This window comes from Notechis scutatus, chromosome 4 (assembly GCF_049901735.1).
Source record: "Notechis scutatus isolate UNSWTSFEM ecotype Mainland chromosome 4, rNotScu1.2, whole genome shotgun sequence".
Taxonomy (NCBI): Eukaryota; Metazoa; Chordata; class Lepidosauria; order Squamata; family Elapidae; genus Notechis; species Notechis scutatus.
In genome coordinates this window covers 26934581-26953016 of record NC_142012.1, presented here as the reverse complement: position 1 = coordinate 26953016, position 18436 = coordinate 26934581, and the positions used below count along the sequence as shown (strand labels likewise).

General features: G+C 36.4%; 1 protein-coding gene across 7 annotated transcripts in view; it reads left to right on the top strand.

Moving 5' to 3' along the window:
- TRIM2 (tripartite motif containing 2) overlaps positions 1–18436 on the top strand; it is a 53079-nt gene that overhangs the window by 19037 nt on the left and 15606 nt on the right. For 4 of the 7 annotated variants that reach the window (XM_026668741.2, XM_087963001.1, XM_026668743.2 and 1 more), the window contains 6 exons: positions 5309–5490; positions 7593–7830; positions 12476–12627; positions 14683–14863; positions 17039–17762; positions 18151–18254. In XM_026668741.2, the coding sequence (XP_026524526.1) occupies positions 5357–5490; positions 7593–7830; positions 12476–12627; positions 14683–14863; positions 17039–17762; positions 18151–18254 (1533 nt within the window). In that variant the 5' untranslated portion in view covers positions 5309–5356. Of the gene's footprint in view, positions 1–1452; positions 1474–5308; positions 5491–7592; positions 7831–12475; positions 12628–14682; positions 14864–17038; positions 17763–18150; positions 18255–18436 lie in introns of those variants that run through there. The other 3 variants (XM_087963003.1, XM_087963004.1, XM_087963002.1) reach the window with 2 other exon arrangements.

Sequence of the window (18436 nt, the reverse complement as noted above, 5' to 3'; positions counted from 1 at the left end):
TAGCTGTTTTAAAGCTGTTTCGGATTTAGTAGTGGTCTATGCAATGTGCTTAGCTTTTCACTGTCCAAAATAATTTGATGGTATCATCGGAAAGTCTCAGCAATTGGCAGGAGCTATTGTAGCTGGCCATTACTTGTACTTGGAAGCTAAGCAGGGCCAGACCTGGAGAATCCCAGAGCGGGAACCTAGATAAGGAAGTCTGAAGGCTATGGCAAACTATTGACAAAAATACTGAATGGATAGTCCATGAAGTGATCATAAGTCAAGTTCATGTCAGAGGACACAAGAAACCTTATTTTTCATATCGACTGAAAATTTAGCTTCCTTTCAAATCACCGGGATTTCCACAATTTTAATTATTTTCTTTTCAGTGGTATATTATGAGCAAAATACATAATACCTTAATATATTTCATTTATATAATTAGGAAATAGTTAATGTTGAAATTAGCTTAATTTAGCCTGTGAGATGTAGTAACTTGTTCGGGGAATTAATTAATTTGCTTCTAAAAAGTTTGTTTGTAAAGGAAAAATAGGCAGATCGTGGATTGTCTAGATCAGGGGTGTCGTCATGTGATGTGTGATTTTCCCCCATTCATTAAATGGCATGGGCGTGGCCAGCGCGTGATGCATCTAACCTGTGTGCCACGAGTTTGGCAACTCTGGTCTAGATCGATCGGGCTGGGAGAATTGATCTCATTCACTGTATGCCCTGGGATTTTGAGTTACCATATTAAACAGGAGATTTATCTGAGAGGTTTATCAAAACAAAAGTAGGGAACAGAATAGAGATTTTCTCACTATTTCAGCATTATTAATACTGTTTTCTTAGATCAGGGATGTTTTATTCCATGTGCAGGGATCTTTACTATTAGACTGATACTTTGTTTATTACTTCTAAGAGAGTTCAGTTGCTGCTCCTGCCTGCTAATTTGTATTCAAATTCTGCAGGCCAGCACTGAGATTGAAACAGCTGATTGCTGACTAGGGAAGGAAAAGCAAAAAGAAAGAAAGAAATCCACCCAGCAAATCTCATTGCAGTTCTATGCTGCAGCTGTATCCCACAATCCCTTTCACCATTTGCTGCAGTCTTTCAGCACAGATTGAGTGAGAAAGATGCACTAAATAAAAATTGATTGGCTGGAATCCTTTAGGGGTTTCCCACTTGGTTCTTGACCTGAAGAGGAGGAAAAGAGAGAGAAAGAGAAAGAGAGCTTGACTGGGCCTCCTTTTTTCATTAATTTTCTCCCTGGAATGGAGCATTGCTATCTGAAGCAGGAAATAGGCTGCATCTTCAGTAATGATTACAGACCTAGCAAATTTCTAACAGCTTTAAACGTGAGACTTTTAAACTCTAATATATTACTGTAATTATGATTGGCTCTTTTGGACGACTGCAAGAGACAACTGCATCCTGGAAAAGATTTCTTAACTTGGTATTGCATTGATTAAGCTCAGTTTTTCATGAAGATGGGTATGTCTTGAGCATTTATGGTTATTCAGCTAGCATGCTTCCCTCCCCCCGTCTTATATATTCCTATTGTGTTTAAAAATAATACTGCATGGTTTATAGTTATGTGTTCTTTAAACAAAATATGGGCTATAGTGATTAAAAGCAATGTGGAAAAATATTTCTAGAAGGAAGAAACACCTGTGTCTGAAGATGCTTAGAACTGTTTTCTTAGAAATCATTTATATTTTACTCATGGGTTCATAATATTTCTGGAAAGAAAATCTATTGATTTGATAGGGGTTTTTTCCCCATCAAGTAATAGTAGTCAGAGTGGTACATTTGTGGAATTCTACCTGATTTTGAACCACTGTTCATATTGTAAAAATCTTGTATTTGCCTAGACATTTGACAATTATATTGTAAATGTTGCTTCTGGAAACCTATTCATGCATAAATATGTGGTTTAGAACCTGAGTTTTGTGAATCATTGATCTGTATTGTCGGTTTAGTTTTCTCTCTGAAAGCTTAAAGGCAGCACTAGTTGGGCGGAGCCCAGCTTTTATTTGAAAATGCTGTGCAGTTTGAGCAGGCAAAGCTATTATTTCTATGGGTTTTGTTTCACTTGATAGAATAATCATTCTAACATATATAATACATTTTGCTGAAATGTATACATAATAATTACTTGGGTCTTCATTGTATCTCCTGTTCCAGATGGGTGTGGCACATCCACACAATTTCTTTCTTTGTCATTATTAACAAAACAATATTTATATAGGGATTCTTGCATCATAGTCACCAGCTTTTTATACATGTATTCTTTCTGTGTATTAAAGCTATTTTGATAAAGTATTCATTTAAAGCAAAAGCATGATGTCGTTTTCTGAAGTGATTTTAATGCTAACATTAGATCCTTATCAAGAGATACATTATTTTGAAGGCTGTACTCTAGAATTGGGTTAACAATTTTTTTTTACAATTTAACAGCTTTATTTAAGGATAGCTGGTATTTATACAAAATTGTAAAATTTCATTTTCTCTCTCTCTCTTTTTTAAATGTAAAAGGAGTTTGCTTGCAGTTTGTAAGAAACAGATTATTTTCAGAATTATTTATGATGTGATCGTACAATTGTTGGATATTCAAAAATTAAAAGTATAATACCCTAAATATAAAAGATTATGATCTTAAAGGTACACTTTTACAAAATATAAGCTCAGTAAGAAATCATTGTGGCATAAGGCTTTGGAACATGGAGATATGCATTATTTTTTCAAACACATCAATTATATTCAAGTCTTCCAAGTCACATCTCAAACTGTAGTTAAACTATTCAAAATAAACTATGATTTGATTCTAAAATGAAAGAATGTGTTAAATTTTACATATTAAGAAAGAAATAATTGTTTAAGGACATGGTTTATTCTTACAATCAGATTTGTAGGATTGGATGAATGCAGTTACAGTATTAGTCACTTAGTCATAACTGTAGTGTAGTGCCATGGGTAAAAGTTATTTATTGATAACAGGCATGCTAGCAGGTAGTCCTTAATCAGTGACCATTCAAAATTGTGACATCACTGAGTGGTACTTAGGACTAGTCCTCAAAGTTTCAGCCATCACTTCACCCTGATCATGTGATCATGATCACATTTAATTATGGTCACTATACCTGCCTTCTTCCCACAAGCAAAGTCAGTGGGGAAGTCAGCAAAGAAGGTAAAAATTTGTTCTAGTCTGCCCCCCTCATCTGGCAGTATCTGCCCCATTCCCAAAATCGTGCATGCCACTGCATTTGCGTCTCACCTAGCAGCACCCACTTACCTGCCTTCTAGCCTGCTTGTAAACAATCTGGGGATTAAACTTCCTGCCAGCTTCCTCGCTGACATGATTGCTGGAAGCCAGCCAGACATTGTGAGTGGGTCCTCAACTTAATGACCAGTGGACCTTGCTTAAGAATAGCATTGGGCACTGCCAGGACTACTGTTTGCTAAGTGATGCAGTCACATGGCATTGCACTTTACAGCCACATCATTTAGCGACAGAAGGTCCAATTACCATTAAGTGAGGGCTGCTTGTAAACTTCTATTTGGAATAATACATAATAAAAGCTCATTTAGAAGGAATAAGATATCATATAAACCCATAACTGAATTATTCGGTCAAAACTAGCACTGGTATATTTTAGTGTGGTTTCTTTGTATTCTGTATCAATGAACATTAAAGGAATGAGTATCTTAAGATATTTTTTTCCCAAAGGGAGTGCTTTCATAATTATTTCATGCAATCCTAAAACAAAAACTCCAAAAGCAAAAATTTCTAATTGCTCTGAGTTTTGTCTTAGACAAATACATTGGCTTTTAAAAAAAAACTAACCAGTTTAATTGAAAAACACATGTGGGGTCTACTTTTAGAATATTCTGGGTCACCTGTTCTCGTGTTGCTCAACGTTCCCCTGCCATTGTTGGTGGATACTGAGTACTGGAGAATTGCTGGATTCATATATTTATCTAAGATAAAGAATACAAAGATGTATTTACCAGGTACTAAACAACCTGTTCTATCAACCTGTTCTTTTTCAACAGTGTTCATACACTAAAATTGTACTCGGCAGTGGTGTGGAACAATTCAGTCAAAGAATAAATATACAGCAAATTAAAAACAAAGCTGACAAATTGAGAAATAATCACTCACAAAAGGGTGATTGTGGCTAAGTTAAAACAATATAGGACATTGTATATTGTTTGAGCCTTATACTAGAAAAGTCTGGAATAGGACCCATTTTAAAAAGTTATGCTAAATGAAAAAACATTTAGAATATCAACAATTCCTCTTCCATTAAACATAATAACTTAGAACAAGTATATATATATATTTAGTACTAAGTTTATATTTCTGCATGTACGATTACTATTTGCAAGTATTAAAATTAAATCAATAAAATTAAACAACATTGAAAACCTGGATAAACAGATCTGATTTTTCCTAAATTTCTCAGATGACTGCAAGCACATATGCCTAGAAAGAGCCTTCCATAGCTTTGGAAGCCACATCCTTCATTTGAAGGACTACCAAGGAAAACCAAGTGATTCTTTGAGAGTAGCTGCTTTAAGAGGTTACTGGAAGATGCTATATAAATCTTCTTGCTAGTTTTAGACAATGGCACAACTTCTTTATAGGGTTGTTGCTGATAGTTCCAGTAGTGGTATGCTACCAGTTCAGCCAACCGGTAGTAGCTGAGAGGAGGAAAAAAGCCTCTGAAAATCAGCTGAGAGGATAAAAGACTGAAAAATGCATGGGAGGGTGGGAGGGACTCTCCTAGCTTTTTGTTTCTTCATCTTCTAAGCTGATTGGCTTGTTAGATGCACATGCGCTAGGGGCGCACAATTGCACATGTGCAATCACCCACCAAACCGATAGCGACTAAGGTAGCATCTAAAGTACTAGATAGTTCACATTATAGATGCTGATATTTGTATTTAAGTGAACGGGTTACACTTTTATTTCGATATGTATTTTATTTCATGTACTTTTTCTGGTGCTGAGGCAATCTATATTTTGATTTTTTTTAAAACAAAATTTCTATATTTCTGGAGGGAAAATTGCTTAGGATCCCTTCTCTTTATGCAGGCTACTCTGAGATTGCTTTAATGTAATGCAGTGATTAGCAGCTGCCCAGATTTTTGATAAAAGAATATTACAGTAGTGTGCTGCCTTATTTCTAAGGGCAAAAAAGAACAAATGTGCCCCACGTTGCAGTAAATAATTATATTTAGTCAGGATAAAGAGGTTTATTGTCAGTGGGAGTTACATATTTCTTTAATTTTAAACACCTTGTCATTTTTTAAAACATTTCAGCAGTGTGCAGGGTGAAAAAGAGCAAGATCCATATGTCAATGGTCTAGGATGGCCAGTGAAGGCTCCAATATCCCAAGTCCTGTCGTGCGTCAGATTGACAAACAGTTTCTGATCTGCAGCATATGCTTGGACCGTTACAAGAATCCCAAAGTGCTCCCATGCCTGCATACTTTTTGTGAGAGGTAAGTGTTTTTTAGTGTCTAAGTCAATCCAGCCATTGAACCTGCCTGGATTGTCATGTCAATGACTTCCCGGGGGTTTAGGCTTACCTTTAATACAATAATAATAAATGGTCGTTGCGGTAGAAAGGTTTTTCTAAAATTACTAACAATAATAATAAATAAAAGAATAAATGCTCCTTGGCTCTTTATCTTTTCCTTTTTGTTGCATTTTCATGATGCCATTTGTCCCTTGACCATAATCCGTTCCTTGACATGAAATAAACCATAATTAGTTAAATGAGACAATAGAAAATGACTATTCTATTCTATCTTGGAAGTCAGTTGCATTGATAGTAAAGTTTGTTTCAGATACTTAGAAATGAAGCCTTGGCAACTGTTTTTTACTTAAAACTTAGTTTATTGTCAGTGTATCTTTATGTCCTTGGCAGTACTGCTGTTGTTTCTGTTACATGGAAATGAATGGTGATTTTCCTGCATTAATTTCCATACAAATAAAAGCTACATCTAAATCATATCATACTGGGAATAATGTGAGAATATTGTAATTCTACCCGAAAGTAGAACTAAATGTTTCCTAATCTTCGTGTTTCATCATCTACAAGGTTTGATTGCATTTGCTGTTTTTAAGCAATTGAATACATGTCATATGTCCACAACATAATTTTTCTTCGTATAAAACAGGGGTGTCAAACTCAAGGTCGGTGGGCGGGATTCAGCCTGCGGGATGCTTAGATCTGGCTTTCAGGGCCACCCTGGAAACAGCAAAGTGCCTCTGCCAGTGAAAATGGAGCTTGGGAGGGCCGTGCCCTTTTCACTGGCAGACGGTTGCAGGAGGCCATCGCAGCCGCAAACAGAGTTCGGGAGCCCATTTTTGCTGGCAGAGTGCTTGGGACTAACACCGGTGCCCCCAACATGAGTGACATCGAGCTGACCACACCCACTCCAGCCCCCAAGGCCAAACACAACCCTGATGTGGCCCTCAATGAAATAAAGTTTGACACCTTGCTATAATATTTAAAACAGTCTCTTCAATTTGTGTTGTATGATATGAAATCTGTTCAGCTTTAGCTGTATGCCTTTGGCTATCACAGGCAGATTTAGTTTAGCTTTATCTTTAGCTGAAAGCTGTACCTAGGTTGATTTTTACCTGTGGGGAGAGGATTTAAGCCTCTTTGTGACCCATTGTAAACTGGGAAGCAATGCAAAAAGATGAATGTGCTTTAGGCTCTAAGGCAGCTTCTCTTAATCTGATGCTGTGCAGGTGGTTGGCATGCTGGCTGGAAGCTACGAGACATCTCAAAGGCATTTTGGAGTAAGGAGTATGTTCATGTTTTAAACATTATGCATGGTTATTAACAAATATTTATCACAGAAAATCACCAGAATATCATAAAATTTTAATACAAGTTCCTGTATATTGCAAGATATATGAGACTTTATAGGGTTGCTATATTTTTAGGATGCTATGTAGTAAGTGCCTGTATTGACCTCTCTGATTTTGACTTTCTTTGGGATGAAGGAAATCTGAGTACATGAAAAATCATTTTCTTTGATTCCTTCAAAGACACATTCCTTCTGTTTCACCTTTTTAAAGGTCTGCAATATTTCATCACAGGTAATCCTCAGTTTATGACAGACCAGAATTTCCATCATAAGTCATTGAGGTTGTAAATCAAGTCAGACCCAGTTTTACAACATCTTTTACCATGATTGTTGAGTGAATCACTGTGGTTTTTAAATGAGTCACAGAGGCATTAAGCAAACCCAGCTTGCCCAATGCACATTTTTGGCCACAAATTGGTTCAAATGACTCCACATGCTGCAACAGGTCGTAAATCAGTTGTCAAAATCCTAATCTGTGATCATGTGACAATGAGGGTGATGTGACTGACGGTCATACATATGAGTATAGGTTATAGTTTTTACCCAAGCCTTTTGAACTTTGAACTATGGTTAAACAGTTGTAAGTTGAAGAATATCTGTGTCGTTGTCAGGGAAGTACAAATTTTAAATGCCGAAGAGTTTACCTCTTTTTGAGATGAATTAGAGAATTGGAAGCATGAAGGAATGCTAATTATTAACTTTTTTGTTATCCCCATTAGGTGTTTACAGAATTACATTCCAGCTCATAGCTTAACCCTTTCTTGCCCCGTGTGCCGCCAGACATCTATTCTTCCAGAGAAAGGGGTTTCTGCACTGCAAAACAATTTCTTCATCACCAACCTAATGGATGTCCTGCAGCGAACTCCAGACAGCAGTATTGAGGAGGCTGCCATCTTGGAGACTGTCACAGCTGTAGCTTCAGGGAAACCACTTTCCTGTCCTAATCATGAGGGAAATGTAAGTGGATTTGATTCCTGTGAGGTTTATTGTAGAAAAGAAATGACATGAGTGAAACATTATTGCTTTATATGTATAATTGATTTTGGTAATATTTTATTTTCCATTGTGACCATATATTTGCATAGATAAAGGTATTAAATGATGTAAGTTGGAGGAATTGTGTGCATACCCAAGAGACTGTTATATTAATGCTTTCGGAATATAGTCTTGAGTTTTCCTGACAGATATTCCTCATTAAGCTAGTGTTTCATTTAGCAACTGTTCACAGTTACAGAGATGAAAAAATAACTTTAAGACCAATCCTTGCATTTATGTCTGTTGTGGACCAGTAAAGCAAAGAAAAGCTGAAGGAAGATTGTAACCACTGTTGTGGTTTCACTTAATGACAGCTTTGCTTAATGACCAAGTTACTGGTCCCAATTGTGACTTCTAAACCTATATATTTTTATTTTATAAATGCTTATTGAAAAATGCTAAGACATTAATGAAATGTTTTACTAATGTTCTTTCATTGCTCTTTAAATTAGTAATTATATACCTCAATTCATTTGCTTAAGCTTAGTGGATTAATTAAATGGATTAATTAAATTAAATGCTAACACTAATTAAATTCTATTGATTCCAAAGATGAATGACTTTCTTTATATCTTTGTTTCATAAATTGCTGTATTTATTGAAAGACAAAACCATCTTGATCTCTGGGAATACTTTCATACCTTTGGTCTGCATGATCATTGTTTATAATATATTTACAGAATTGTATAAATACATACACACACACAGAACTTCATTATATAACTGTTGCAACCAGGTATGGCAAAATAAATATTCTATTAAAAGATACAATTTCTTTCTCACTATATCTATATTCTAACGCTGTATCTAGTATTTCTGATAACATTAGTAAGAATAAAACAAATGCACATATAAAAAAGGGACTCTGGCTATAAGTGAATTATCTGGACAGTTTGTTATTTTTATGGTTCCATTTTAAGCTGTCAGACTGGTTTTACTGCAGATATACTAGCCAGCATAATATTGCATGCAAAATGTGCCAATGTAATATGAACAATAAGGTATCCTTGCTGCACAAATTGGAACACATTGAAATCTTGGAAATCCTTGAAACTATAGCCAAGTGTTTCAGCCTTGGCAATGTCAAGATAGGAAGGCTTCAACTTCCAGTATTCCCTAGCCAGCCACTGGCTGGGGAATTTGGGAGGTTAAAGTCTACTCATCTTAAAGGCTGAGAAGCACAGCTCTAGAGCTACTACAATGTACTTACATCCAATAATGAAAGAGGGGATTTCAGAGGTAAGAAACAGAACATTTCTTGTTTCTTTCACTATTCCAACCATTTCAAGCATCACTTTACCTTCTAGATCAGGGGGTATCAAACTCATATCATGGCGTCATCACATGACGTAGCAGGACTTTCCCCACATTTGCTAAACCAGGCGTAGTCGTGGCCAGCATGTGATGCATCCAGCCCGAAGGCTGGGAGTTTGACAGCCCTGTTGTAGATGTAATTCATAATACTCTACATCTTTCCACCTATAAGTACCCTGATGTGATTTATTGGCAAACATGTTTTATACCATCACACACCTTTATGCAAGTTGGAATTCTGTGTTGTTTGTTTTCTGGGAACAGGGACTAGATATTTGCAGCAGTAGTTTTTCATTTGCTAATAGTCCTGATGGAGTTAGTAGTGGTAGTAATACAAACATTCAAACTCAGCCCTCAGGAGGGAAGATTGCAGAGATTGGTTTGTACCATAGTATCTTTTTCTAACATACGTTTATCACCCTACCTCATTCTTTACCTGCCTCGACCCTGTGAATTTCGGTCATTGTCCCTATATAAAAAAGTGGGAGAGGACGGTTCTACTAATTATAGACCAATAAGCCGCCTCAACACAATCAACAATCTTTACATGATATACCTTCAATTCCAGGTCTGGCTCTAAGAATAAAACGTATTTGTAGAGGAGCAAACTGGCTTTAGGGAGGGCCACTCTACCATTGACCAATGCCCAGTACTCCCATAATTTCATTGAAAAATGAATAAATCCTGCAACTTTTGTGCTACTTTTGTTGACTTCAAAGCATTTGATTCCATATCCCAAGCTAAATTGTGGGACAAATGGAAGCAGCCTCGATTAATTTCTACCTCATTTAATATCTATGTTACATGAAAGGCTCCAATGTGCTTATGTAAACCTCCTCGGTATCTACTACAGGTCGTCTTCAATTTACGGCCACAATTGAGCCCAAATTTTCTGTTGTTTAGTGAAACATTTATTAAGTGAATTTTGCCCCATTTTACGACTTTTCTTGCCACAGTTGTTAAGTGATGCTTTTGATAACCTGATTGTTAACCCGATTGTAAAGTGAATCTGGCTTCTCTATTGACTGTGCTTGTCAGAAGGTCTCAAAAGGTGATCACATGACCCTGGAACACAGCAAAGGTGATGAATATGAACCAGTTGCCTAGCATCTGAATTTTGATCACATGATTATGAGGATGCTGCAAAGGTTGTAACTATGAAAAGGGTCATAAGTCACATTTTTCAGTGCTGTTGTAACTTTGAACGGTCACTAAACGAACTATTGTAAGTTAAGGACTATCTGTATATTCTTTAAACTTGGCAATTTGTTCATTTGATTAAGAATATGATTCTTAATATTTTAAAAATAAATTACAGAACTGGTATGTTGCAAAGCATTGGTTCTTTGAACAGTTGGATTTGCTATAATTTTACTAACTGCAGCCCTTTGTGAGAGGGTTGATTCAGCCATAGGGACCAGCAAGCTCCAAGATGTTACTCGTTTGTTGTAAACCATCTTAAGGATTAGTGTGTCATCAGAATTGTTACTCTCTGTGGCATTTAGAAGAAACAAAATATTAACAAAAACTTTTTCTCTGGGTGACATGCTTTTACGAAATCTTACAGCCCCTTTACTCCTTGTAGTTATTTCTTTTTAAGGAGGTTAAACAGAAATACATCAATATGAAATACTGTAAGCATCATTTTGATAGGTGAAATACTTGCTTCTTTTTCTATTGAAGCGTGAGAAAATCTTGGCCGTACTAGCATTCCCACTGGTGTATTATTTTAATCTGCCTGAGAAATGTGAGAATTAATGCGCGCATTCTGAATCTGATCAACTTTAAAACATCAACCTAAGCAACTTACATTACTTTGCATTAAACGTGTTTGTGCCAGAAATATGGGCCTCATTAAATGCAAAGCTGATACCATTCTGATTTGTATTGCAAAAGGTATCAGTAATGCTTCAGGAATTTACGAAGTAACTTAATACTCCTACAGCGCAAGATGCAGCAGTTTTATTTAAGGCTGAAGAATGGAGAAAATGAAGAGTAATTTGTTATGCTTTAAATAAAACACTCTTAAGGTTGTATTTGTATAAGTATGGGATAATTTTCAGTATTATTGGATGTTATCATGGATAACTATTTCTATAATTATTCTAACTATTGACTTCAAAGCATTTGATTCCATATCCCAAACTAAGTTGTGAGACAAACTGGAGGCAACCTCGATTGATTAACGTCTACCTCATTTAATAGTTATGCTACATGAAGAAAGGGCTATCAAAGAACATGCTGGCATGATAACATTAAACCTGATACAATGTTGAATATCCAGTAATGGAGAGAAACTGTGCTTGAAAGGGTAGCATGGAGAGCGCTTGCCTATAAAATCTCCAAACATTGGACACAACTAAATGGTTAAAACAACATTTTTACATACTACTAAAACTCCTGTGTCTCTTCGTAATATTCAGTTGGGTGAAAGAAACAATGCATTCCCAGAGCAACATTTTTAATCAGTGGACCTCAAATGGCCTAACTGAAATAATCTGGGAACCATGTCTCCCATGCGATTGAAATTTGGCAAAGCTAAGGCTGCTTCAATCAGCCATGGTTGTCTTTCCAAGGAAGGAGGCAGTGGCAAACCACTTCTGTAAAATGTTGCCAAGAAATGTTGCCTAGATTTTTCCAGGCATGACAAACTTGAATGCAGAAAAGAAAGGCCTCTTAATAGGGCACATATAGGTATAGTGTGGAAAATGATTCAAAAAAGAAAATTTCATTTTCAGAAGCTTGGAGTACATAATATCTGAAAGTCCTGAAAGAATACTCAATCTATAACATGATTAAACTCTCCCAGAAAATTCTTTACTTGCCCCAGAAGAAAAAGAGGAAATTACTTTGGATTTAACTAAGCAGTCAGTAAAAATTAATGATCAAATTAAATGCTCCAAGCTTCGTGTAGCTTCCTTCATCCACTTTTACCTGTGGACATCAGAGCTTTTCCTAATATTGCCCACTGTAACAGAAGGGAGAAATGATTACACACATGACGGATTTTATTTACATAAATTAATTGTAAATGGGATATTAAAACTAATTCAGTTTACTTTTTTCCAGGTCCCGCTTTTGGGGAGTGTTCCTGTATGATGCATTCCTCAGAATTTGCTAGGGAAATACTGCATGTCTTTGGTTTAAAACAACTTTGCATTGAAATGTATCACTCAAAGAATTAGAAATAATGTATTCAAACCTGAACATTTGACATTCTAATAAGAATACATGTTTCTTTATTTTTAATCAGCTGATGGAGTTTTACTGTCAATCCTGTGAGACAGCCATGTGCCAGGAATGCACAGTAGGAGAACATGCAGAACATCCAACAGTCCCTCTTAAGGATGTAGTAGAACAACACAAGGCTTCTCTTCAAACACAGTTAGATGCTGTGAACAAAAGGTGAAACTATGAAAAAATTTCCTGGTTATAGAATTGCACGTTAGGGCAATTTTCTCCAGCTTGGAATCTTCCAGATGAGTAATGGTTATACTGTACTTTCCAGACCGTGTGTCTGGGAATTCTAAAAGTTTGAGTCTCATGTATCTAAGGAGCATCATATTGAACAACTTTTCTGAAATGCAAAAACAACAAATTATTTATGACTGTTTGAAAATGTTGCATGTATCTCTTTGGGAGAATGTACAGATAACTTTTACTTCCTGAGCTTTTACTTTCATGAAGATTTTGAATGTTTATAAAGTGCATTTTTTTAAATGAAAAATATTGATCTGGATTTATTATACTTATTCTTTTTGTTTTATAGAATAGTCAATTAAATGCTTAGGAGACATTGGTAGTATTCATATAATGTTAAGCCAAGTTTTTTTTAAAGTTTATTTTAAAGCAACTTTTGAATTCTTAGGGTTCTGTCATCTACCCAAATTTTTTAACTGGAGCATTGCACAAATTTAGTTGACTAAAGGGTTGTATCGAACTTCAGTGTCCGTATTCTAAAAATTAGTGGAAGAAGGCAGGACTTTATCCAGAAATAGTAATTTTTTTAGGTAGAAAAGTACAAAAAAGGACCAAACCTTTGATCCTATCTGTCAGAGTCCATATAAGAAAAAATGATAGGCAACTTTTTGGACTCCTAATTTAAAAGTTGGTGGCAAAAATGTCAAAGTTTCATAAACAAGCCCGCATATTGTAAAATATATTGGCCAACTTTATATGTAAATATAGACCAGAAATTTTCAGGATTTTGGCTCATTGGGAATGAGCAGCATGCTCTTGTTTCCTGCATAGTTATTCCCTTTGGTTCCTGTTAGCAGGAGTAGTTAAACAAATCCAGATGGTTTGATATGGGAGAACAAACCAGATTTCTTAGTTCTTTGTAATGATACATCACAGGCAGAACTGTTTGTTTCTGTTTAATGCCCATGCTGTCAGGGAGAGGCAAGTGGAATCAATTATATATTGAGCACAAACATACTTCTTGTTCTACACTAATTTAATGGAAATTTTAATTAATTGTAGCTTACAATTGCAAGTGAAATAATTCAAGATTCTTTTAGAATTGACAATATTTGTATTATCTGAAAATTATAATACTAACAAAACTTTTTAAAAAAAGATGTGTATATAAATTTGCATAGCCCTGAAGATCACCAAGTCGGTGTGTGCCTCACATTTTGCTCTAAGCTACAGCTTACTGAATGTTTACAGTTTATTGGATTCATACAAGATACTAAGGTATAATCAAATTCTGCCTTAGAAAGATTTGTAAATCCAGCTAATGCTTGTGTACAGATTTTAACATTGTAGAAAAGTCAGCATCCAATCTACATTTATATCTGTTTATTGATAACTATTATATATTATTCACGCAAAAAGATGAAATGTTTCTCACAAGATAGAATGGGGAAGCAAATATCTAAAAGTCAAATCTGTAATACAGATAGTACTCGACTTACTACTGCAATTGAGCCCCAAATTTATGTTGTTAAGTGAGACATTTGTTAAGTGAGTTTTGTTCCATGTTACATCCTTTCTTGCCACAGTTGTTAAATGAATCACTGCAGTTGATAAGTTAACACAACTGTTAAGAGAATCTGGCTTCCGCATTGATTTTGCTTGTCAAAAAGTTGCAAAAGGTGATCACATAACTTTGGGACAAAGCAACAATCATGAGTATGAACCACTTGCCAAGCATCAGGGTTTTGATCACATGAGCATTGGGATGCTATGAAGATCGTATGTGTGAAAAATGGTCATAAGTCACTTTTTTTCAGTGCCATTGTAACTTTGAACAGTCACTAAACAAACTATTGTGAAGTCAAAGATTGCCTGAACATTGCATTCAAACATAACATTGAACTATGGCTTGGCACTATGTGTGAAGGGTCATTATGAATATTATTCAAAGTTTAATAATTGTGTAATGATACATCTTATGAATGTTGAAGGGAAGTTGTAGCATTGATATTTGAAATGTGAACTGCTTGTTTTTAATAGGCTTCCAGAGATAGATACTGCATTGCACTTCATATCTGAAATTATCCATCAACTGACCAACCAAAAGACCAGCATTGTAGATGAAATTCATTCCACTTTTGATGAACTCCAGAAGACATTAAATGTTCGCAAGAGCGTTTTGCTTATGGAACTGGAAGTAAATTATGGCCTTAAACATAAAGTAAGAGTTCTGTTCTCATCATTAAAATATTTCTCTGTTTCTAATGACTGTATTATATCATTTGGAAAAATGACTGAAATTCATACTTTCTTTAATGAAGGAAACTTTTGGAAATAGCAAATGTGTCATAAAAATAGCCACTCCAGTGAAATTTGACTTTCTCAGTTCGTTGTTATTATGTAAAAACTAGTGTCTTGTACAAATAAACAGCTTCAGAAACATTGCTCTAGTATTGGTTTAAAGGAAGCAGAAATTGGAGATGGCCTTAAATGAACATCTTTTTTGTTGGATTTTCAGGATGTATGTGTGGCTGATAATTTTGAAAACCAAAAATTAAAGCATTTACACAAATGTATTGTGGCCTATGGGCCGCCAGCCCCTCCAACAGCCAAATCAGAGGAGGAGGCTTGGGGGGCAGGGTCAGAATCAGGCAACCTGGGAGTTCCGAGAGGGACGAGGGAATGGAGCTGGCGCAGAGAGAGAGAGAGAGAGAGAGAGAGAGACAGACAGACAGACAGACAGACAGAGGCGGAGCCTGGGCCATCTGTCAGCCCTCAGATGGAGAGTTAACAGCCTTCCAGGTCTGGAGGTGGTTGATGAAGCTGGGTCTAGTGCCTGATGCGCGGCTGCTCAGAGGGCAGAGAAAAGTAGAGCAGTGGAAAGTCGTGGGCTGATCCTGGGCAAAGAAAAGCCACCGCTGCTAGCGAGGCCCCACCCTAGGTCTGGGGATAAAAGGCAAGGAGATGAATAGGTGTGTCAGGCAACTATTCATCTTCCAGCCGGCCGGACTTGTTAGTCTGCGAGAGAAACTTTTTGCCGGGGCTGCCAGCATTCCTAATAAAGGAATCTTTTGAGTTCACCTTATCATAGTTGGGGAGCTGGGTCAGAACAAAAGGGTACCAATAGTTTATAATCGATTTCATTAGACACAGTGCATTATATCACAAAAAATAAAGCCCAAATGTGTTTTATAATTTGGAAGACAAAATGATAATAAATAAGCAATGGGTCTTGAATATTGGAACAATATGCCTGTGCTTTCAACCCTTAAACATGCATTAAAATTTAACAATATGTAACTAGACATTTTACCAGTATTGTAAAATTGTATTGCATTGTAGAGTCAAATCTTTCCTCTCCACTTAAAAAGGCGGTTAGTACATGTTGAAAGGATGCTAACAGGTATTTAAAAATACTTTCTTTGATGTCCATTCCTCTCTGCTACTTAAATTTTAATTCTTCTTGCTTGCATATGGAACTTCCAGTTGGATGTAGTATTCTGGCTAACTGCATACATTTTTAATTCAACATCTACTCAAATCATGGAATATAAAGAAATAGGTCCTTTGCATTGCTCAAAGGACTATGTTACAAATATGCAAAAATGCTATAAAACACATTGCACCAAAGAAGATGTAACTCTTAAAAGTAGTTTAAATGTGGCTTTTGTGGCTTGTATATTATGGGCTGGAACCAGAGGTGGTATTCAGCTGGTTCTGACCAGTTCTGGAGAACCAGTAGTGGAACTGTTGAGTAGTTTGGGACAAACACCACCTCTGACTGGTCCCGCTCCCATCTATTCTCTGCCTCCTGAGTCCCAGCTGATCGGCTGGGTCATCTTTGGTTGCCCTGGACAGGAGAACGGAGCTGGAAAGCAGGTTAGTGGGGTGGAGACGGAATGAAGATTTTGCAGTAACCTTCTCCCTGGAGTGGGGAGGGAATGGGGACTTTGCAGTATCGTTCCCCTGCCACGCCCGCCAAGTCACACCCACAGAAACAGTAGTAAAAAATTTGGAATCCCACCACTGGCTGGAACTGACTTTTTCTGAGTTCAGACATAAAAGTAATTGTGACTATAAGGTAAAATTGGTCATGAATCTAAAAATTTTTCAAAGTGGATAAAAAGCATATGAATGCTGAGCAAATTTAATCAAAAGTTTCCAAATTGTTTGGTTGCTGTTTTTTGGGAACTCATTTTTTAAACCCTGCTGCAACACAGACTTTTTTTTGACAATGTTATTCAATATTTTTGTATTGAGTCCAATATATATGGTGTGATTTTTATCCAGTTTTGCACTATTAGATATTTCCATGAGATACTGAAACTTAATGATAGAAGTGTTGCTTGTTACTTGGAACTTCAATGAAATAACCATAGTATTTGCTTTTATCAAGGTCTTGCAGAATCAGCTTGATACTTTATTGGAGGGACAAGAAAATATTAAGAGCTGTAGCAATTTTACCGCCCAGGCACTCAGTCATGGAACTGAAACAGAAGTGTTACTTGTTAAAAAGCAGATGAGTGACAAGCTAAATGACCTGGCAGACCAGGAATTCCCTCTTCAGCCCCGTGAAAATGATCAACTGGATTTCATAGTAGAAACAGAAGGATTGAAAAAATCCATTCATAATCTTGGTACTATTTTAACCACAAATGCAGTGGCTTCTGAAACAGTGGCCACAGGTGAAGGACTTAAGCAGACTGTGATCGGGCAACCAATGTCAGTCACCATCACAACCAAGGACAAAGATGGTGAGCTCTGTAAAACCGGAAATGCTTGTCTCACAGCTGAGCTGAGCACACCTGATGGAAGTGTGGCAGATGGAGAGATACTTGATAATAAAAATGGCACTTACGAATTTTTGTACACTCTCCAGAAAGAAGGGGACTTTATTCTGTCTTTGAGACTGTACGATCAACATATTAAAGGCAGCCCATTCAAACTCAAAGTCATTAGGTCAGCAGATGTATCTCCTACTGCTGAAGGAGTTAAGAGACGTGTTAAGTCTCCTGGAAGCGGCCATGTGAAACAGAAGGCTGTAAAGAGACCAGCTAGTATGTACAGCACCGGCAAAAGGAAAGAGAATCCCATTGAAGATGATCTAATCTTCCGAGTAGGTAAGGAATGCCTCTGTTTTAAATTTTCATGGACTGCTGCTTATAGCTGCAAACATGTCCATAATATTATTTCATGCTTGTAAGGACTTTGTCTTGTTACAAGGATTTCCTTGCTAGTTGACCATTATAGTCTTTTCTCCTTTTATTGCCTTTGGGCAGTTCCACATAAGTGCTTTGGATCAGTTAATGATTAATTGGATTGGTTAATGGTTTTTTTCGTGATATAATTCATTCCTGAGGTTAGATCAATGTATTTCAGATGCTGCTCAAATTTTGTGAACTCACAGCAATGTTGGTATTTCTGTAAAATGGAGCAAAATTCACTTAAGAACGATGTCACTTGGCAAGAGAAATTTTGGGCTATCTTTTCTATTTTGTTTTGTTTTAGGTACCAAAGGGAGAAACAAAGGGGAATTTACAAATCTTCAGGGAGTAGCTGCATCTACAAATGGAAAAATATTAATTGCAGATAGCAATAATCAATGTGTACAGGTATAGTTTTTTGTTTGTTTCTTCGTTAAAACTTTTTATTAAATGCACAGAACTCATAACATGTGTTAAAGAAATGTATATCTAAAGTACCAACATTTAAGGGATCATGGTTGTTGATGCTGTGGAATTACTGGTAATAACTATGTTAAATTTGAAATATAGCTCAAGCTGGAGGTACACAT